This window comes from Ranitomeya variabilis, chromosome 3 (genome assembly GCF_051348905.1).
Source record: "Ranitomeya variabilis isolate aRanVar5 chromosome 3, aRanVar5.hap1, whole genome shotgun sequence".
Lineage (NCBI taxonomy): Eukaryota > Metazoa > Chordata > Amphibia > Anura > Dendrobatidae > Ranitomeya > Ranitomeya variabilis.
This window is the reverse complement of record NC_135234.1, coordinates 415,068,893-415,090,521: the sequence shown is the minus strand read 5'-3', so window position 1 is coordinate 415,090,521 and position 21,629 is coordinate 415,068,893. Positions and strand designations below refer to the sequence as shown.

The window sequence follows — 21,629 nt, the reverse complement described above, 5'->3', positions numbered from 1 at the left end:
ACAAGGGTTTCTTTTGAGCTTGGGTTCTGGGATAGGCAGGGGTCACAGCAGTCAGACTCGTAGCCAATGGGAAGATATATTTTACCCCATAGATAGGGAATAACATCAAAAACTTAATGATATTCCTTTAAAGCATCGCTCAAGAGTTTTCTTTTTATGCAGGGGTGGAGTGCTGCCACTACTCTAAATTCCCGGCACCTAGTATTATACTTACCAGTCACCGTCTTCCTTTGCCACCGGCACCGCTCCAGTCGGTCTCCAGCAGATTGTGATCTCCCGGATGGGTCTGCAAGTCACAATTCAATGTAAGTCTTTGAGGGCCAGAACAAGGATCTCATGGACTTGCATTGAGAGCTTATGCCTATTACCTCTGACTTTCAGTCAGTCAGAAGTTGCAGTCACAAAATGGCAGCACAGGACTGAAACGGCGCAGGGAAGAGCTGAAGACGGCGGCTGGTAAGTATGATAATAGGGTTTCATTAATGACACCACTCCAGCGCTAAAATAACAAGAATGCTGGGGTGGTGCTTTAAGCTTTTTCAAATGTATTTTAGAAGTTAAACTATTTTTTTTTAAGTTAAAAGCAGAAGAATTGTGAATGCAGCTGTGGACAAAAATACACTTATAAAAAAACTCCATTGTTATGATGGTTTTACCTATTATCTTGGCTACAGATTCCTTACTGAATAGTGTTTATAATTCCTCTGTGTGCCTGTATACTTCTTTCAATGAGTCTCAGACTTCTTGATAACCTTAATCATTAAATTGCAGGAAGAGAGCAGATATGATTATGATGAGACACTGACGTAAATGCGGGTCTGTGACTTTGGATGTGCACCAGTACTCCAAAAGAAGTGTTTAAAATGAATAAAATTATTTACAGCACAATCTTTTTTTCACAACTGCAAAAGGGCACCATTAAAATAAATAATTCCACTTACTTGTTTTATCAAGTTCTAGTCTGAAGAGCAGATCCAAGAACTCCTTCGCTAGCCCTTGCCCCCAAAAGATTTTTACTAAGTTGGCTGCCACTTCTTGTCTACATTCAGCCGATGTGGTCTCATCGATCAAAGTTATTAAATGTCCACTTTTTTCCTAGTTAAAACAAGTTACGTTAAGGATTTGGGTAAATCAAAACATGCAGGAAATTATTATACAGCAATAGCGATATACGGTAATATGTAAGCGGTTAGTAACTCGCCCCAGACAATTAGGGAAAGAAGCACCAAATGTGGGATTTCTACCCCAGGTAAATCTTGTTTGTCCAGATGCCACCACATAACACAGGATTTTGTATGCAAACTTTTAAATCATTGGCAATGGCTGAGTCCTGTACCTGTCACACTCAGTGGATGATTCAATGAATCACTAATTCTATTAGGTTCAATTACACTGAATGGTCCTCACTGTCGAGTAATATGAATTCTGAAACGTGTGGCTGTATAAATCCCACTGAAACTTTCAAAACCAAAGGATCTGTTGATTATAATCTAATGCAAATAGTTAGCCGCTATGTTTCTTTTTTTATAATTTTATACATAGAAATTTTATTTTCCTTTCTTTTAATGAATTTTTAAGCTTATAGTAAAGTAAAAAAAATGTTTTGTTAACAGTCAAGAAGTTTTTTGGATAATCAAATAGGCCTACCATGGTGTCAGCTTTTTTTTACTTTCTTTTTGACATTATATACCGATTACCGTACTTTGCGGATTATAAGATGCACCGGACCATAAGGAGTAGTAGAGCGCGGCACTCCTGAAAGGAGGTGCACAAGTAGGAGCCCAATCCATCATATAATAACGATGGAGAACTTGGCACTCAATTGATGTACAAAAAAGATGATTTATTTTCAATCCACAGTGATCATATATGATGTTTCAGTCTCAGTTCAGACTTTCATCAGATATACGGATTGCCAAAGAAGAATATAGGGCTCAATGCTTAATCTATAAAGGATACAATGTGTCTGGAAAGTGAGAAGACCACTTAAAGGGAACCTGTCAGCAGCATTGTACACAGTAACCTACAGACAGTGTCAGGTTGGCACCGTTATACTGAATAAAATGATACCCTGGTTGATGAAATCCGTCTTGTGGTTGTTCTTTAATCTTTATTTTCAGTTTTGTGCTAATGATATGCTCGTGCTCTGGGGCGGCCTGTGGAGGTCTTCATGTGGTGCTCTGCTTAGTATTCATAATGCAGCCTGCTGACAGATCTCTGCTCCCTTAGTGACCTGCCCTCTAGTTTGCATAATGAATATCTGTATATACTTAAAAAAAACAAAACCTTCTCCTGCCAGCCATGGCACCTGCTCTGCAGCATAATCACACGTTTAGTGTGCCAATAATATATTTTCTTCATGTTATTCAGGTTGGAGAAAAAAAGAAAAAAAAATCTATTTGAAAATGGCTATCTCTGAGCTGCTACTGCACAGACGCGAGTTGCGCCATCTTGGAGGGGGAATTTTTTTTTGCTTCTCCAGTATGATGGCGCCACCGATGCATGCGCAGTAGCAACTATCGGATAAATGCTACAGACACCGATAGCAACTACTGCGCAGGTGTGGCGGGCGCCATTTTTAAATTGACTTTTTCTTTCCCCCTCGCTCAATTAAGTCAGCAAAAGGGATTAAGTGCACAGTAACCATGTGATTATGCCATGGCTGGCACCTGCCCGCAGAAGCGTTTTTTTTTTAATTCAGTATGTAATGGTATTCATTATGCAAACTAGGGGGCAGTCACTGAGGGGTCAGTGACCTGACAGCAGTCTGCATTATGAATACCTAATCAGAGCACCACATGCACACACCCCTCCAGCCCCTCCTCAGGGCACGAGAATCTCATTAACTAAAAACTGAAAATAAATATTAAACAACAACCTCAAGACAGATTTCATCACCCCAGGTATCATTTTAATCAGTATAAAGGCCGCAACCTGACACTCTCTGTAGGTTGCTGTGCACAATCCTGCTGACAGGCTCCCTTTAAGGTATGGGACCTATAGTAGTCAGCAGCAGCAGAAGCAGGGTGATGCTGCGGTGCCTGGTGTCGGCACCGGTGAGTGGAGTACACTTTCTCAGTGATATCCCTGCAGTGGGCTTCGGGAAAGCTATCTCAATCTGCGCATGTGCTGCCTCCAGTGGCCATTTTTTTCCAAAGCCCACCGCAGAAATATCATAGGGAAAATGGACTCCACTCACCATCACCAACACTTTCTGAGATCCCACTATCGCTCCGCTTCACCGCCTCCGCTCCCCGATAAGCTCACTTTGTATTATAAGACGCAACCTGAATTTTCCTCCCAAATTTGGAAGAAAAAATAATGTAATCTGAAAAATAATGTATTTAGATGTATTACTTGTCTACTTTAATGGGACAGGCTAGTGATGATTATGATAATAAATATTAGGGGCCTTTTTTAGGTGATTTTGCTCACAGTTCAAATAAGGCCACTGGGGCATATTAACACTTTTTTTGGCTATCCTTTTCCAATGTTGATGGAACTGCAAAGCATTGCCAGTTACAAAATAACAACTTTGTTACAATAGCCATTATCATTGTTAGGTATAGTTAGACCAACAGTAGCCTGCTTCCACTGTCATCCAGGTAATCATGTGTCCAGTTGTGTTACCACCAGGACATGTCCCTGCCTCTATCCTATATATAGCGATTAGAGATGAGCGGTGTTCGAGTCGAACTGTTCGCCAATTTCAAATTCGAGCTGTTTTGGGCGGTGTTCGAGTCGTTCGACAAACCCGAACAATTTGCTTAAAATTCGTCTGTTCGAGTTTCTGTTCGATAACTGTTCGTTCACCAAAAGCCTAGCTTGATTTGCACGTTAAAACTGTTTATCATTGTTAATGGACTGTTTCAGTGTATAGTGGGCAGGGGGGGGCGGGGGATAGATCTGTGCTGAAATAACGCCGATCTCCATTTTTTTTTTCTTTCCCGCATTTACAGAGGGGCGGTGCAGTCTCTCAGCCTATCAGCAGTGCGCACACACACAGCAATGTGCATGTGATGCACACAAGCAAGGGCATGTGTCATTGGCTGTGTATGTCACATGTCCTTGCCCTATAAGAACCAGCCATTTGCCCCGTCGCCACCATTTCCTCACTGCTGCAGCTTAGTGTTAGACGGCACCGCTGCTGCTGTGGGCGCTATACAGACTAAGAGTGTTTTTTTGGAGCGAATTGTCAGAGAGATAGGTTTAGGGAGTCGGGAGGAGTCGGGACTAGTTGTAATATCAGCCCTTTTCAGGGTAGGATACAGCAGTTCATAGCACTGTTTGCCAGGCAGGTCTGAGCCAGTGCTGTGCAAGTGTTAAGGTACCTTCACACGAAGCGACGCTGCAGCGATAGCGACAACGATGCCGATCGCTGCAGCGTCGCTGTTTGATCGCTGGGGAGCTGTCACACAGACCGCTCTCCAGCGACCAACGATGCCGAGGTCCCCGGGTAACCAGGGTAAACATCGGGTTGCTAAGCGCAGGGCCGCGCTTAGTAACCCGATGTTTACCCTGGTTACCAGCGTAAAAGTAAAAAAAACAAACAGTACATGCTCACCTGCGCGTCCCCCAGCGTCTGCTTCCTGACACTGACTGAGCTCCGGCCCTAACAGCACAGCGGTGACGTCACCGCTGTGCTTTCACTTTCACTTTAGGGCCGGCTCAGGAAGCAGAGGCTGGGGGACGCGCAGGTGAGCATGTACTGTTTGTTTTTTTTACTTTTACGCTGGTAACCAGGGTAAACATCGGGTTACTAAGCGCGGCCCTGCGCTTGGTAACCCGATGTTTACCCTGGTTACCAGTGTAAAACATCGCTGGTATCGTTGCTTTTGCTTTCAAACACAACGATACACAGCGATCGGACGACCAAATAAAGTTCTGGACTTTATTCAGCGACCAGTGACATCACAGCAGGATCCTGATCGCTGCTGCGTGTCAAACGAAACGATATCGTTAGCGAGGACGCTGCAACGTCACGGATCGCTAGCGATGCCGTTTCGTGTGAAGGTACCTTTAGTCACAGCATTTGGTGTAATCTAGCTCAGCCAATCCTTTTGGGCTAGTAGCATTGTCTGATAGTCATCTGAGTAGCCCACCTGTGAAGCTAGCTACACCACCTGTGTATCTCAATTTTTACTGCATCTAACCTAGTAAATCGTTTTGGGGTTTTGGGCTTAGTAGCAGTGTCTGCACGTCAGCAGAGTAGCCCGCCTGTGAAACTAACTACACCTCCTGTGTATCTCTATTTTCACTGCATCTAATCCAGTTAATAGTTTAGGGCCTAGGAGCAGTGTCTGCACGTCCGCAGAATAGCCCGCCTGTGAAACAAACTATACCGCCTGTGTATCTCAATTTTTACTGCATCTAATCCAGTTAATAGTTTTGGGCCTAGGAGCAGTGTCTGCACGTCAGCAGAGTAGCCAGCCTGTGAAACTAACTATCCCGCCTGTGTATCTCTATTTTCACTGCATCTAATCCAGTTAATAGTTTAAGGCCTAGGAGCAGTGTGTGCACGTCAGCAGAGTAGCCAGCCTGTGAAATAAACTATACCGCCTGTGTATCTCAATTTTTACTGCATCTAATCCAGTTAATAGTTTTGGGCCTAGGAGCAGTGTCTGCACGTCAGCAGAGTAGCCAGCCTGTGAAACTAACTATACCGCCTGTGTATCTCTATTTTCACTGCATCTAATCCAGTTAATAGTTTAAGGCCTAGGAGCAGTGTCTCCACGTCAGCAGAGTAGCCAGCCTGTGAAATAAACTATACCGCCTGTGTATCTCAATTTTTACTGCATCTAATCCAGTTAATAGTTTTGGGCCTAGGAGCAGTGTCTGCATGTCAGCAGAGTAGCCAGCCTGTGAAACTAACTATACCGCCTGTGTATCTCTATTTTTACTGCATCTAATCCAGTTAATAGTTTTGGGCCTAGGAGCAGTGTCTGCACGTCAGCAGAGTAGCCCGCCTGTGAAACAAACTATACCGCCTGTGTATCTCAATTTTTACTGCATCTAATCCAGTTAATAGTTTTGGGCCTAGGAGCAGTGTCTGCACTGTCGAACGACCCCTGGTGCAATATGTTATGACGTATAGCATGTGCCAACGAGCTCAAGAGGTGGGGCAAGTCACGCTGCAAGAGTGGTCTCAGATCAGGTACCTATGCACCCTTCTGCACAGTTTTGAAATAGCAACGAAGATGTTTAGTGCTGACGATGCCATTATCAGCATGACTATTCCGGTGATTTACATGCTGGAGCACACCTTACACAGTGTTCGGAGTCAGGTGGTGGAACAAGAGGAGGAGGAGGAACAGGAGGAGTCGTATGCGGAAGGGATCATATCTCCAAGGTCAAGAAGGTTGGCAGCACCAAGGCGGCTGGCATTGGAGGTTGGGGGAGAGGGATTACCGAGGGCGCATGGTAGCAGCCAAACTGCTAAGGTGCAGGAGGCGAGGAAGAAGTGGAGGACGAACTGGCGCTGGGCATGGAAGACTCATCAGATGAGGGAGACCTTGATCAAATTTCTGTTGTGCGAGGTTGGGGGGAGAGGGCAGACGAAGGAAGCATGATTCTCACCTCGTCACCACCAAGACAACAAGGACTTGGTCCTCCTGGATGCGCAAGACACATGAGTGCCTTCTTGCTGCACTACCTGCAACATGACCCTCGGATTGTCAGAATCCGAAGTAATGCCGACTACTGGGTTGCCACACTCTTAGATCCCCGATACAAAAGCAAATTTGGTGAAATAATTCCTGCCATAGAAAGGGATTCACGCATGCAGGAGTATCAGCAGAGACTGTCACAGAATCTAACATCTGCTGTTCCACAAAACACCAGTGGTGCACGTAGTCAATCTCTGAGTTCTAAATTGCCAACCGTGGGACTATTGAGTCATCACTCTAACCGTAACAGTAACATCGTATCTGGTGGTAACAGCAAATTTTTTCCAATCGTTTCAAGATTTTTTTAGACCATCCTTTGCAAGGCCACAGGAGACAAGAAGTCTGACGCACAGCCAACGCCTAGAGAGGATGGTACAAGAGTATCTCCAAGTTAACACCGATGCCATGACTGTGGAACTGGACCCTTGCTCATTTTGGGCTTCCAATCTTGAAAAATGGCCTGAGCTCGCCACTCACCCCTTGGAGATCTTGTCGTACCATGCAGCCAGCGTTCTCTTTGAACGTGTGTTCAGCGCTGCTGGTGGTGTGCTGACAGATAAGCGTACGCGGCTGTCCAGTGACAATGTAGACAGACTAACGTTCATCAAGATGAACAAATCCTGGATCCGCAAGGACTTTTCTACCCCTGTGTCATCTTGGGGAGACTAAAAGCTTGATGATTTTTGAAAATCACCTCACCAACCGTTTTAAAATACTCTGTCGAAATTGATGCCACTTAAGTGGTGTCTGTGGCCGAATTTTTTGAAAAAATGGAGACTCTTTTATTTAGTCCCCTTGCTGAGTTTTACATGAAGTTGCGAGTTGTTTACTCATACTATGGCCTGGGATTCAGAGGTCTGCTCCAAAGCTTCATTGTCTGCTAGTCAGCAGAGTAGCCCAGCCACCCACCGCCTGTTTACCTAAGTACTATTTTTAATGGCATCTAGCCCAGGAAATCCTTTTGGGCCTAGTAGAATTTAGTGCTGCTCAGCAGCGTACCCCACCCATGAAGCAAGCTACATCGCCTGTTTACCTAAGTACTATTTTGAGGGAGACCTTGATCAAATTTCTGTTGTGCGAGGTTGGGGGGAGAGGGCAGACGAAGGAAGCATGATTCTCACCTCGTCACCACCAAGACAACAAGGACTTGGTCCTCCTGGATGCGCAAGACACATGAGTGCCTTCTTGCTGCACTACCTGCAACATGACCCTCGGATTGTCAGAATCCGAAGTAATGCCGACTACTGGGTTGCCACACTCTTAGATCCCCGATACAAAAGCAAATTTGGTGAAATAATTCCTGCCATAGAAAGGGATTCACGCATGCAGGAGTATCAGCAGAGACTGTCACAGAATCTAACATCTGCTGTTCCACAAAACACCAGTGGTGCACGTAGTCAATCTCTGAGTTCTAAATTGCCAACCGTGGGACTATTGAGTCATCACTCTAACCGTAACAGTAACATCGTATCTGGTGGTAACAGCAAATTTTTTCCAATCGTTTCAAGATTTTTTTAGACCATCCTTTGCAAGGCCACAGGAGACAAGAAGTCTGACGCACAGCCAACGCCTAGAGAGGATGGTACAAGAGTATCTCTAAGTTAACACCGATGCCATGACTGTGGAACTGGACCCTTGCTCATTTTGGGCTTCCAATCTTGAAAAATGGCCTGAGCTCGCCACTCACCCCTTGGAGATCTTGTCGTACCATGCAGCCAGCGTTCTCTTTGAACGTGTGTTCAGCGCTGCTGGTGGTGTGCTGACAGATAAGCGTACGCGGCTGTCCAGTGACAATGTAGACAGACTAACGTTCATCAAGATGAACAAATCCTGGATCCGCAAGGACTTTTCTACCCCTGTGTCATCTTGGGGAGACTAAAAGCTTGATGATTTTTGAAAATCACCTCACCAACCGTTTTAAAATACTCTGTCGAAATTGATGCCACTTAAGTGGTGTCTGTGGCTGAATTTTTTTAAAAAATGGAGACTCTTTTATTTAGTCCCCTTGCTGAGTTTTACATGAAGTTGCGAGTTGTTTACTCATACTATGGCCTGGGATTCAGAGGTCTGCTCCAAAGCTTCATTGTCTGCTAGTCAGCAGAGTAGCCCAGCCACCCACCGCCTGTTTACCTAAGTACTATTTTTAACGGCATCTAGCCCGGGAAATCCTTTTGGGCCTAGTAGAATTTAGTGCTGCTCAGCAGCGTACCCCACCCATGAAGCAAGCTACATCGCCTGTTTACCTAAGTACTATTTTTTAACGGCATCTGGCCCAGGAAATCCTTTTGGGCCTAGTAGAATTTGGTGCTACTCAGCAGCGTACTTCACCCATGAAGCAAGCTACACTGCTTGTTTACCTAACTACTATTTTGTAACGGCATCTAGCCCGGGAAATCCTTTTGGGCCTAGTAGAATTTAGTACTACTCAGCAGCGTACCCCACCCATGAAGCAAGCTACACCGCCTGTTTACCTAAGTACTATTTTTAACGGCATCTGGCCCAGGAAATCCTTTTGGGCCTAGTAGAATTTGGTGCTACTCAGCAGCGTACCCCACCCATGAAGCAAGCTACACCGCCTGTTTACCTAAGTACTATTTTGTAACGGCATCTAGCCCAGGAAATCCTTTTGGGCCTAGTAGAATTTAGTGCTACTCAGCAGCGTACCCCACCCATGAAGCAAGCTACACTGCCTGTTCACCTAACTACTATTTTTAACGGCATCTGGCCCAGGAAATCCTTTTGGGCCTAGTAGCGATTTCTGCTACTCAGCAGAGTCCCCCACCCATGAAGCAAGCTACACCGCTTTCTTTCTTTTTCAATCTAACCCCTCGGCTCTGGGGTGTCCACGCTCCCTCCAGCTCTCTCCTTCTCACAGGTTAACTACCGCGTATTTTCACACTGTGGCGAATCTTTTGGGCCCAGGCATAAGAAGTCATCGAGGTAATGGTTAATATGTGCCGCCTTACAAACGTCCATGACGACACATTCGAGGAAGCAACTAAACGCCTCAAATAGTGATCAGGATATGGAGCACCCCATGGGCAAACAGCGATCTATGTAGTATGCTCCTTCACAGAAGCAGCCCAATGGGAGGACACTATTTGGAGGCATAGGTAGTAACCGGAACGCCCCCTCAATGTCTGTTTTGGCCATTAGGGTGCCCCTTACCAACTTCTTGACCCGCCTGATTGCCTCGTCAAAGGAGGTACAGTACATAGTACTGTACTTGGTTCCGCGTTGATGTTGTCATTTACAGACCTTCCCCTTGGATATGACAAATGGTGGATTAGTCTGAATGTATTGGGTTCATTTTTTGGCACAACTCCCAACGGGGGTACCACTACGTCTTCTAAGGAAAGTGTTCTGAATGGACCCGCCGCCATTCTACCTAAAGATATTTATTTTTTTATTTTTTTTGTCAAGACGTCTGGGTGTTGGTAGAGTGAGTTTAGATTTTTACTCCAGCCTTTCTTGATTTTAGAAGGGCATGACATGCCTATATCTGTGTCTCCTCCTCCTTTTACTCCTCCACCTCGTTTCTTTTCGCATGAATATATATGTAGTTGTGACTTTTCCATGTGTTTGTTGTGTCTTCTGAGCAGTTTGTCAGCTTTTGGACACCTTTTTAAGGTGTTTTCTATGTGTTTTCCATGTGTTTGTATGTGTTTGTGTTTGCCTGCCATTGGTTTCAATGGGGTTCGACGGTGTTCGTCGAACACGTCCGTTCGACGAACCGAACCGAACCCGAACACTAGGGAGGTGGCTCATCTCTAATAGCGATCAATGATTGTGGTGTTGAAAGTGGACTTTTTACCAGCAAATTAAACTGACCACATCATGAAATAGTGGCACAGAGTTAAAGCACTGTATTTTTTTCTTTTGTATGTTTTACATTTCTCATCTCCTTTGTGGGATAATAGCTTTTGAAGTTTATATAACCACAGGAGTGTTAAAGATTTGTCACTGATAGCTTTTACTATTTCCCCGTACATGATGGTGACTAATCATAAGTAGACAGCGGGAGGATAGAAGAACTGTGCGTCATTACAAACACCTCTCTGCATCTATCACAGGCATCGAGGGATAATGCCCTGATAGCTAGCAGAAACACAGCGTGATGTATGTAACACGCTGTTGCTTTCATCTCACAGCACTGACAATGTAGGGGAAGAAGGTTGGAGAGCTGTGCTGTGAGATAAGAGATGCCTACACCACTCTGGATCTGTGCCAGCTCTCAGGGAATTAATTCTGGATGCTAGGGATAGATGCAAAGAAGTGTTTGTAATGATGCACAACTATGCTTTCCTTTCACACTCACCCTTGCTTGTAATCACAGAAGACAGTACTTCAGCTCCACCCCGCTGACCCTTTCCTGCACTGATAGCTTTTATGTTGCGTGACTTCAGGCAAAGGAGCAGTCTGTCAAGATGGAAGAGGAGGCATTTGGCGGGGTGTAGAGCTGGAGTGACAGAGGCTTCAGATCTATACCATCCCCTGAATATCAATTTAACCTCTTCACCTCAAAGACTGTTTTCACCTTCCAGACCAGGCCAAATTTTACAATTTCTGACCAGTGTCAATTTATGTGGTAATAACTCTGGAATGCTTCAACAGGTTCCATCGATTCTGAGACTGTTTTCTCATGACATGTTGTACTTCATGATAGTGGTAAAATTTGTTCGATATGACTTGCATTTATTTGTGAAAATATAAGAAATTTGGTGACAACTTGGAAAATTTAGCAATTTTCAAGCTTTGATTTTTATGCCCTTAAACCACAAAGTTATGTCACACAAAATAGTTAATAAATATTATTTCCCAAATCTCTACTTTATATATCAGCACAATTTTTGAAACATATTTTTTTTGTAAGGAAGTTATATTGGTTAAAAGTTGACCAGCGATTTCCCATTTTTCCAAATTTACAAAACCATTCTTTTAGGGACCACATCACATTTGAAGTGACTTTGAGGGGTCTATATGACAGAAAATACCAACAAGTGACACTATTCTAAAGACTGCCCCCGTCAAGGTGTTCAAAACCACATTCAAGAAGTATATAATCCTTCACTTCAGGTGCTTCACAGGAATTAATGGAATGTGGAAGGAAAAAATGAACATTTAACTTATTTCACAAAAATTTTACTTTAGACCCACATTTTTTAATTTTCGCAAAGGGTAACCGGAAAAAATGGAACCTAAAATTTGTTGTGCAATTTCTCCTCAGTATGCCAATACCCCATATGTGTACTGTTTTGGCACACGGAAGCGCTCTGAAGGGAAGGAGCGCCATTTGACTTTTTGAATGTAAGATTTGTTGGAATAATTAGTGGACACCATCTTGCGTTTGGAGATCCCTTGATGTGCCTAAACAGTGGAAATTGCTCACAAGTGACACCATTGTGGAAACTAGACCCCTCGAGTAACTAATCTAGATGTGTAGTGAGCACTTTGACCCTCCCCAGGAGCTTTACAGAAGTTTATAACTTTGAGCCTTGAAATGAAAAAAATCTAATTTTTCCCACAAAAATGTTTTTTTTTAGCCAGCCCCAAATTTTGCATTTTCACAAGAGTAGCAGGAGAAACTGCACCATACAATTTGTTGTGCAATTTTTCCCAAATACGCTAATACCGCATATTTTGAGGAAAACTACTGTTTTAGCACACGGCAGGGATCGGAAGGGAAGGAGCACCATTTGACTTTTGGAATGTAAAATTTGCTGGAATAATTAGCGGACGCCATGTGTGTTTGGAGAGCCCCTAATGAGCTTAAACAGTGGAAAACGCTCACAATTGACCCTATTTTGGAAACTAGACCCCTCAGGAAACTAGATGTGTGGTGAGAACCTTGAACCCCTAGGTGCTTCACATAAATTTGTAACGTAGAGCCCTGTCAGGGTGTCAGGAAAAATTGCAGCATAGAGTTTGTTGTGCAATTTCTCCTGAGTATGGTGATACCCCATATGTGGGGGAAAACTACTGGATTGGAGCATGGCAGGGCTCATTTCACTTTTTGAATGCAAAATTTGCTGGAATCATTAGTGGACGCCATGTCGCGTTTGGAGAGCTCTTGATGTGCCTAAACAATGAAAATAGTGAGTGGTATATATACGGCGCATGTTGGGAAGGAGTTAAACACTTATTTCTCAGTAATGGAGGAATGGACTGGCCATAGAAAGGCATTGCTGTACTTGTCTTTGAAAAAGCTACATGTGCACATACAGTACATATCAAAAGTTTGGACACACCTTCTCATTTAAAGATTTTTCTGTATTTGCATGACTATGAAAATTGTAAATTCACACTGAAGGCATCAAAACTATGAATTAACACATGTGGAATTATATACGTAACAAAAAAGTGTGAAACAACTGAAAATATGTCTTATATTCCAGGTTCTTCAAAGTAGCCACCTTTTGCTTTGATGACTGCTTTGCACACTCTTGGCATTCTCTTGATGAGCTTCAAGAGGTAGTCACCGGAAATGGTCTTCCAACAATCTTGAAGGAGTTCCCAGAGATGCTTAGCACTTGTTGGCCCTTTTGCCTTCACTCTGCGGTCCAGCTTACCCCAAACCATCTCGATTGGGTTCAGGTCTGGTGACTGTGGAGGCCAGGTTATCTGGTGTAGCACCCCATCACTCTCCTTCTTGGTCAAATAGCCCTTACACAGCCTGGGGGTGTGTTTGAGGTCATTGTCCTGTTGAAAAATAAATGATGGTCCAACTAAAGGCAAATTGGATGGAATAGCATGCCGCTGCAAGATGCTGTGGTAGCCATGCTGGTTTAGTATGCCTTCAATTTTGAATAAATCCCCAGCAGTGTCACTAGCAAAGCACCCCCACACCATCACACCTCCTCCATGCTTCACGGTGGGAACCAGGCATGTAGAGTCCATCCGTTCACCTTTTCTGCGTCGCACAAAGACACGGCGGTTGGAACCAAAGATCTCAAATTTGGACTCATCAGACCAAAGCACAGATTTCCACTGGTCTAATGTCCATTCCTTGTGTTCTTTAGCCCAAACAAGTGTTTTCTGCTTGTTGCCTGTCCTTAGAATTGGTTTCCTGGGAGCTATTTTGCCATGAAGGCCTCATGCACAAAGTCTCCTCTTAACAGTTGTTGTAGAGATGTGTCTGCTGCTAGAACTCTGTGTGGCATTGACCTGGTCTCTAATCTGAGCAGCTGTTAACCTGCGATTTCTGAGGCTGGTGACTCGGATAAACTTATCCTCAGAAGCAGAGGTGACTCTTGGTCTTCCTTTCCTGGGGCGGTCCTCATGTGAGCCAGTTTCTTTGTAGTGCTTGATGGTTTTTGCAACTGCACTTAGGGACATTTTCAAAGTTTTCCCAATTTTTCGGACTGACTGACATTTCTTAAAGTAATGATGGCCACTCATTTTTCTTTACTTAGCTGCGTTTTTCTTGCCATAATACAAATTCTAATAGCCTATTCAGTAGGACTATCAGCTGTGTATCCACCAGACTTCTGATAAACACAACTGATGGTCCCAACCCCATTTATAAGGCAAGAAATCCCACTTTTTAAACCTGACAGGGCACACCTGTGAAGAGAAAACCATTTCCGGTGACTACCTCTTGAAGCTCATCAAGAGAATGCCAAGAGTATGCAAAGCAGTCATCAAAGCAAAAGGTGGCTACTTTGAAGAACCTAGAATATAAGACATAATTTCAGTTGTTTCACACTTTTTTGTTAAGTATATAATTCCACATGTGTTAATTCATAGTTTTGATGCCTTCAGTGTGAGTTTACAATTTTCATAGTCATGAAAATACAGAAAAATCTTTAAATGAGAAGGTGTGTCCAAACTTTTGGTCTGTACTGTAAATAGTTTGGGGCATGAAATACAACTATGAGACCCCCTATAAGCACCTGTCTCATTTGCCCTATGCATGTGGTGGCCTAACGTTACATAGGTAATATATATTAAAAAAAAAAAGGGAACCAATGTTTACTAAGTCATTGTTACAGTTTTAGTGTGAGGAGGGTGACACATGATCTATATGAGTGGATCGGATACCATCACCTAATAATGCAAATATAATGTAGCATTCTTTGTCTTTTTTTCACAATCACGTGAAACCATGGCAAAATATGTTTTTTTTTAATTTCATGAACTGTAAATTTAAAACATACATAAACTAGAATCTGCAACAACTTACCTTTATGCCAATAACTGAACTTAGACATCCTCTAACAATAAACTTAACAGAAATCTAATACTAAAATCGAATTGAACGCTACTTTTGCTATTTCTATAGCATTTTTATTACCTTATGAGATGTTTTAACCTCTTGACACAGCAACTGCACCAGAGGTTTGTAGTAATCTGATGGTAGAACAGTCTCATCACGCAGACGCACTTGTAGCTGAAGAGAACCAAGGTTTCCCCTAAATAGAAGCGGCATTAATTTTTGTGAGTACAGTATCTGGACATATTGTCTGTCTATCTATCTATTTATCTATATTACTGTATCTTTCTAATCATAAATTAGAAGCATCTAAACCTAGTATGCTGTCTCATCAAGAACAGTGTGAACAACGCCGGTCTTGACTAATCAGATCCTTCATGTACTGTATATGCTCAAGAAACCATCACATTTGTGAAACATGATTCAAGGTTAGTCATGGCCACTAAGCAGAAAATGTATTGGTGGCCCCATTCTAGATCACACAGTCCCCTATCACATGAGAGGTAGCTACAGGCAAGTTATGTAGTCAGCAGTGCTAGCCAATACCTTAGACTTAAAGATGTTGTTCCATAACATATCCACAGGAAAGATGATAAATATAAGATTGCTAAGAGTCTAGCTAAGACCACTACTGATCCCAAGAACGGAGCCCTAAACTCCCTTGTGTGATTGCAATGCTGGAGAGTATATGCAACCACAAGTCCTATGGACAATGAATGGAACAGAGGTTGCACATGTTCACTGTGGTTCCATTCACAAAGGCCACCCCTGGACTTGTGATCAGAGGGGGCCCCTATGACCGGGAGCCCAGCGATCATACAATTATCATGCATAGGTGATATTTTTGTTTAACAGGGGTCTACACAAGACATTTTGGTTGGAAAACCTCTTTGCTGGTACAAAAATTGTATGTGTGCTTTTGTAAAGTATTACTTATTCTATTGCAGGTATTATGTCTATACATTTCTGATCCTATCATAAACTAACAAACTTTCCAGCTATAGTTTATTTACAATTGGCAGGGATAACTTTATTTTTCAATGTGACTCCATCAGGTCTCAGCATGTACTTTTAGGTGCCACTTACAAAAATGATGCAAAATAGAAACACAGCAGGGGGGTCTTCCTGAACTACACAAACTGAAAAAGATCTCCCATTGCCTGGAACGTCACAAAACATCACCCCATAATCACTTCAACTAAAAGTCAAAATGTCTTATACTAAGGGGATTAACGCACCAAGAAACAATCTTCTCTACTGGATTCCACAATGCTTTGTTATAAAGTACAGAATCCTTACTTAACACAGGTTGCAAATTTCAAAGAGACCCTTCTATTTTCTCTAAATACCTTATTGTTAGAAAGTAAATTAATACGCAATAAAAAGAACCTAATGTAAGGATTTTCAATGCTTCATGAACTGTTTAAGTGCTACTTAAGGTTTTCTAAGGGGCTGACATTTTCTTGGCTGATTTATCCAAACACTACGTGACTCAATAGTCAGTTTTACTTATACATTTATAACCTAAAGTGAAGGAAAACAATATATCTTCAAAAATCCACATTCCAAGATACACTGTCAATAAAAAAAATAATTAAAAAATAGTTTGCTGACATCAACTTACTCATCTACACTGGCTTTGGACTTTCCAGGACTCAGTCTGAACCATCCCTCTTCTTGTAAGTCTTGCTGAAGTCCATTTAAGTTGATCATTACCTAAATTTATTATATTCATTTAGCTTTTGTGTTTCACACAAAGAAATAGTGGCTTACACAATAAAATAAAACAGAGGAAACATTACATATTTTTAATTCGGGTGTGTTTTTCCCACTAAAGTCAGTAGGAAACAGTACAATTATAGCGATTTAAAAAACAAAACACAAAAAAGGTAGCATGACCTAAAACACTAGGGATTTTCAATATTTAGGTGTGGGTTCAGGAAGCAATAAAAACCCTGTGAGCAAAAAATAACTAAGTTTTAACTTGACTTCTAAATGTTTGAAACGTATGGGTAAATTAATGCTTTAAATAAATGTAGCTTTAAGTCTATAGCGTTACAAATATCTTCCATCAACTCCTACTATAAATAAACAAAACATTGGATTGTGGGATCCACTATATTGTATAGTAGGTCAATGATTTTCAATTAAAAGGGATTTCCAGTGAAGGATAGTTGATAAATTATAAATGAGGGGGTCCGACTGCTGGGACTCACACTCATTGGCAAAATGGGACACTTTTATCCCCATTATCCACATTTAGAATGGAGCAGCAGAACTCTTCCCCGACTTCCTCTATACAGTATTCATACCCTATGGTGCTATAATTTAATTTAGCATCAGTTACAAAGCATCGTACAAAGAACAGCTCCATCATTGCATAAAGGAGTACAGCCCAACAGATTTGTCAGAAAACCTTTATTTTCCTTTTAGAACCAACATTTTCTATGGTATACCATACTACAAAATACTCCCACAAATGTGGGCCATTGATTGCAAACAAGATTTGTTATTTTTCACACAAAAAAATACATTTTCCTATCAAATTCATTCAAGACCATGTTGAAAAACATTAGTACTCCCCAATGGAAGAGCAAAGCTAAAGTTTACTCTACAAAATTGAAACTGTCAAGAATTCAACCACAGGTAAATCTAAATATTCATAAAACAGATATCTAGCGGACAGGTGACTATAATAGGCTTCTTTCCCCATTTAATGCTGTCAGCAATGCCACCACATGGAAGAGGAATGTCTCAAGACCTGACATAGGAAATAATTTCTTTACACAAGAAAGTTGAAATCTACAAGAAGATCAGCAAAGCTTTACTTATCAGTCAGAAAACTGTAGCACTAGTTATATAAAAATGCACAAAGATGGATCTGCAATCATCTCATACAAAGACATCCAAGCCGACCATGGAAGTTAACACCTAAACAGGAGCGTATTCTGATAACAAGGGTTGAAGAAAATCGACATGCAAGTTCACTGCAGTTAGCCACAAAAGTATAAAGCCAAACTGGGGTGACTGTTTCCCATGACACAATTGGGCGTACACTGCAGAGTAATAGCATGCATGGGTGTTGTTCACGCAGGAAGCCCCTCCTAAAATCCATGCACATAAAAACCTGCCTACAATTGGACAAGGCCAATGTTGAAAAATATAAAGACTACTGTGGAACTCTACTCTGGAGCCATGAGACATATTTGGAAATGATGGTTTCAAACTGAATGGTGTCGCAAAGGTGAAGAGAACAAGAAAAATGCATGGTGCCTACAGTGATACATGGTGGTGGCAGTGTCCTTATGTGGAGCTACATGAATGCCCCTGGTGTCGAGGAGCTACATTTCATTGATGGTATCATGAATTCCCAGATGTACTGCTCTATATTGAAAGAGAGAATGCTACAATCAATCCGTACCCTTATACATATAGTATATGTATATATATACATACTAGGATGGGGCCGGGATGAGGGACATATATACCAAGAAGGAGGGTATATATATATATATATTATATATATATATATATATATATATATATATATATACACACACACACTAGGATGGGTCCAGGATGAGGGACATATGTACCAAGATGGAGAACATGTATATATACCAGGAGGGGGGGTGTCCTGATCCAAATCAGAGTCTAGTTACACCACTGAGTGCTAAGCATAAATGAGAACAGCCTGTCTGAAAAGTGATATTTTACTAAATATCTCGCTGAACATAAGAACAGTTTCCAACATTTTGATAACCTATAACTTAAAAGTAAGGTTAATAATATAACTTTAATTACAGAATTTTCACTTATACTCAAATTAGTGCAAAAATAAATATACCACACATCAAAAGCTACCGTACTTCATCTAGTACTTCGCAGGACAACATTAAGTCTTCCTGGTGTGGAATGAACAAGTTAGTGACATATTACATCTATATTTTTCAATTCCGTAAGAACAACATCTCTCTTAGAGCCTGGATGCTGGACAGAGAGTGATGACAACTTATCTCTGTAGAATTACCCATAGGTGTTCAATTGAGTTCAGATTAGGAGATATACTTGGCCACAGGATCACCCATTTCTTCTGTAGAAATGCAACAGTGGTCTTAAGGTACCGTCACACTAGGCGATATCGCCAGCAATCCGTGACGTTGCAGCGACCTGGATAGCGATATCGCTGTATTTGACACGCAGCAGCGATCTGGATCCCGCTGTGAAATTGCTGGTCGCTGCTAGAAGGTCTGCACTTTATTTGGTCGCTAGGTCGCCGTGTATCGCCGTGTTTGACAGCAAAAGCAAGGATACCAGCGATATTTTACACTGGTAACCAGGGTAAACATCGGGTTACTAAGCGCAGGGCCGCGCTTAGTAACCCGATGTTTACCCTGGTTACAAGCGTAAAAGTTAAAAAAACAAACAGTACATGCTCACCTGCGCGTCCCCCAGCCTCTGCTTCCTGACACTGACTGAGCGCCGGCCCTAAACTGAAAGTGAAAGCACAGCGGTGACGTCACCGCTGTGCTGTTAGGGCCGGAGCTCAGTCAGTGTCAGGAAGCAGAGGCTGGGGGACGCGCTGGTGAGTATGTACTGTTTGTTTTTTTAACTTTTACGCTGGTAACCAGGGTAAACATCGGGTTACTAAGCGCGGCCCTGCGCTTAGCAACCCGATGTTTACCCTGGTTACCCGAGGACCTCGGCATCGTTGGTCGCTGGAGAGCGGTCTGTGTGACAGCTCTCCAGCGACCAAACAGCGACGCTGCAGCGATCGGCATCGCTGTCGCTATCGCTGCAGCGTCGCTTAATGTGACGGTACCTTTAGATGTGTGTTTTGGACTAATGAAGGGAACGGATTGTCCCAGAAATGTGCTGTGTGAATAAATCGATTTTCTTACCTGACCTGGGTAGTTCCTGACTCAGAGATTGGTGCCCTGTGGATCTCCACTGCCCACCTTTCATCAGTTATCACTACGTTAGAGGTGCTGCAGTGCTCCAGGACCGCCATCATTCACAGCTTAGCATCAGCGTTGTGCCTTGCATGCACAACAAACAAAAGTGAGTTGAACATCTCTTTCCCTACCTCATATGTGTTGTGACATTCTTCCAATGGAGTGGCTTCTCTTTTGGTTTATTTTTATAGAAAAAAATAGACAATTAAACTCACTTTACCTCTGTTCCCATGCGGCGCGGTGTACTTTTCGGAAGCTTGCAGCTGACTTCAGCATGCAAGCGACGGGAGCACATGACATCACTGCCGTGCATCCCCAGTCACATGCATGCCGACGTAACCTGCTTGCCTCTGATTAGAGAGCAGCGTGCATTGCCATTCACGGACCCAACGGATCTGTGCCGCAATACATTTCTGCTGAATGTGCATCAGAGGATTCACAGCCAGCTGAAGTTTGCGCTGGCGTCGGTGGGCCCCCCACCACAATGGCCTGGTGGCAGTCGCGACTTCTGCAACCGCATTTGTTACGCCCCTGTTAGCACTGTATAATGTAAGATTTGGCTATTGGAATTTATTGAAACTATAAAAGCCTAACTATGTAAAACTTGTTCCTCACTTACAATATCTGCCTGCTGAATTAGAGAGATACATGTGGCCCGGTCACACTTTGATGCAAGGTGTTAACTGGGTCTAAAAAGTCTTCCCACCAAACTATGTTTTTAAATCTTTAAGAAAAAGAAAAAAAGCAAGTGAAAAAAGTCTACAAAAATGTGGATCAACAATATATGACTGCTTAAAAAAGTGCCAAATTTTGTGCGGTTGGTAACAAAATGAGAAAGGATCTTTTCTGGAGTTAAGGGACTATTTGAGGCTTTGTGAGATTCATGAATACCGGTATATGCTAGGTCTCAGTTAAATTTCACGTGCATTCATCTGGAAACAGAAAAGTATAACAATTTTAAATAAAACTGGCTATTTATCATATACTGTGTCTATTCAGTGAGATTACATATGCCACCGAAATGACCTTGCATTTATTAGCTTTCAGGTAATGAATACAATTTTGTATGCACAGGTGAGTATCATAAAATCTGCGTGCTGGTACAATGGTCCTATTCAGTATTAGACAAAACGTACATTGAACAGGGAAAAGAAAGTAGCAATATTACTGGATAGACACATGTCTAAAAATAACATCTCATTTTCTCTAGCTAGAACAGCAATAAGAAGCAACTAACCCCCCGCTGGTAATGCACAAAAGCAGCGGCACCGCATTGTGAAATTCACCGGCTGAGAAATCACTTTCCCTTTTCTAATCATTTTTAATTTCTCTTGAAGCGCTATACCAAACCCATTTCTGTTCGACAGGAACAAAACATTGTTAAACAGCCAATTATTTCTTGTTCTTCTTCATTTATAGCAGCAATTTTTCTGGAACTAAGGTGATTTAATGAAGGCTGATCAACGCTTCTGATTCTATCTTTAGCCTCTGGGTTAGTAACATGCCCATGTTTAATTTCTGATAAGGGTGTCTGAGAAATAGATTCAATAGTTTCTTATAAAAGAACGTTTCCACTTTCCACATCTTCTGGGTATACTTGACACTCGTCCATAAATACAGTGGCATGCAAAAGTTTGGGCACCCCTGGTTTAAAAATCACTGCTATAGTGAAGTTAAGCAAGTTGAAGATGCAATTTCTCCCAAAGACCTAAAGTTAAAGTAGACACATTTCCTTTGTATTTTAGCAAAAAAATATCTTTTATATATATATTTCATCCATTCTTCCTTGGAAAATTC

At 42.3% G+C, this 21,629-nt stretch overlaps 1 protein-coding gene across 4 annotated transcripts in view; it reads right to left on the bottom strand.

Annotated features, from left to right (window-relative positions):
- LOC143816198 (ras GTPase-activating protein 4-like) overlaps nucleotides 1-21,629 on the bottom strand; it is a 323,951-nt gene that overhangs the window by 44,405 nt on the left and 257,917 nt on the right. For all 4 annotated transcript variants that reach the window (XM_077296292.1, XM_077296293.1, XM_077296294.1 and 1 more), the window contains exons 8-10: nucleotides 16,502-16,593; nucleotides 14,959-15,076; nucleotides 942-1,095 (exon numbers count right to left, since the gene is read on the bottom strand). In XM_077296292.1, the coding sequence (XP_077152407.1) occupies nucleotides 942-1,095; nucleotides 14,959-15,076; nucleotides 16,502-16,593 (364 nt within the window). The remainder of the gene's footprint in view (nucleotides 1-941; nucleotides 1,096-14,958; nucleotides 15,077-16,501; nucleotides 16,594-21,629) is intronic.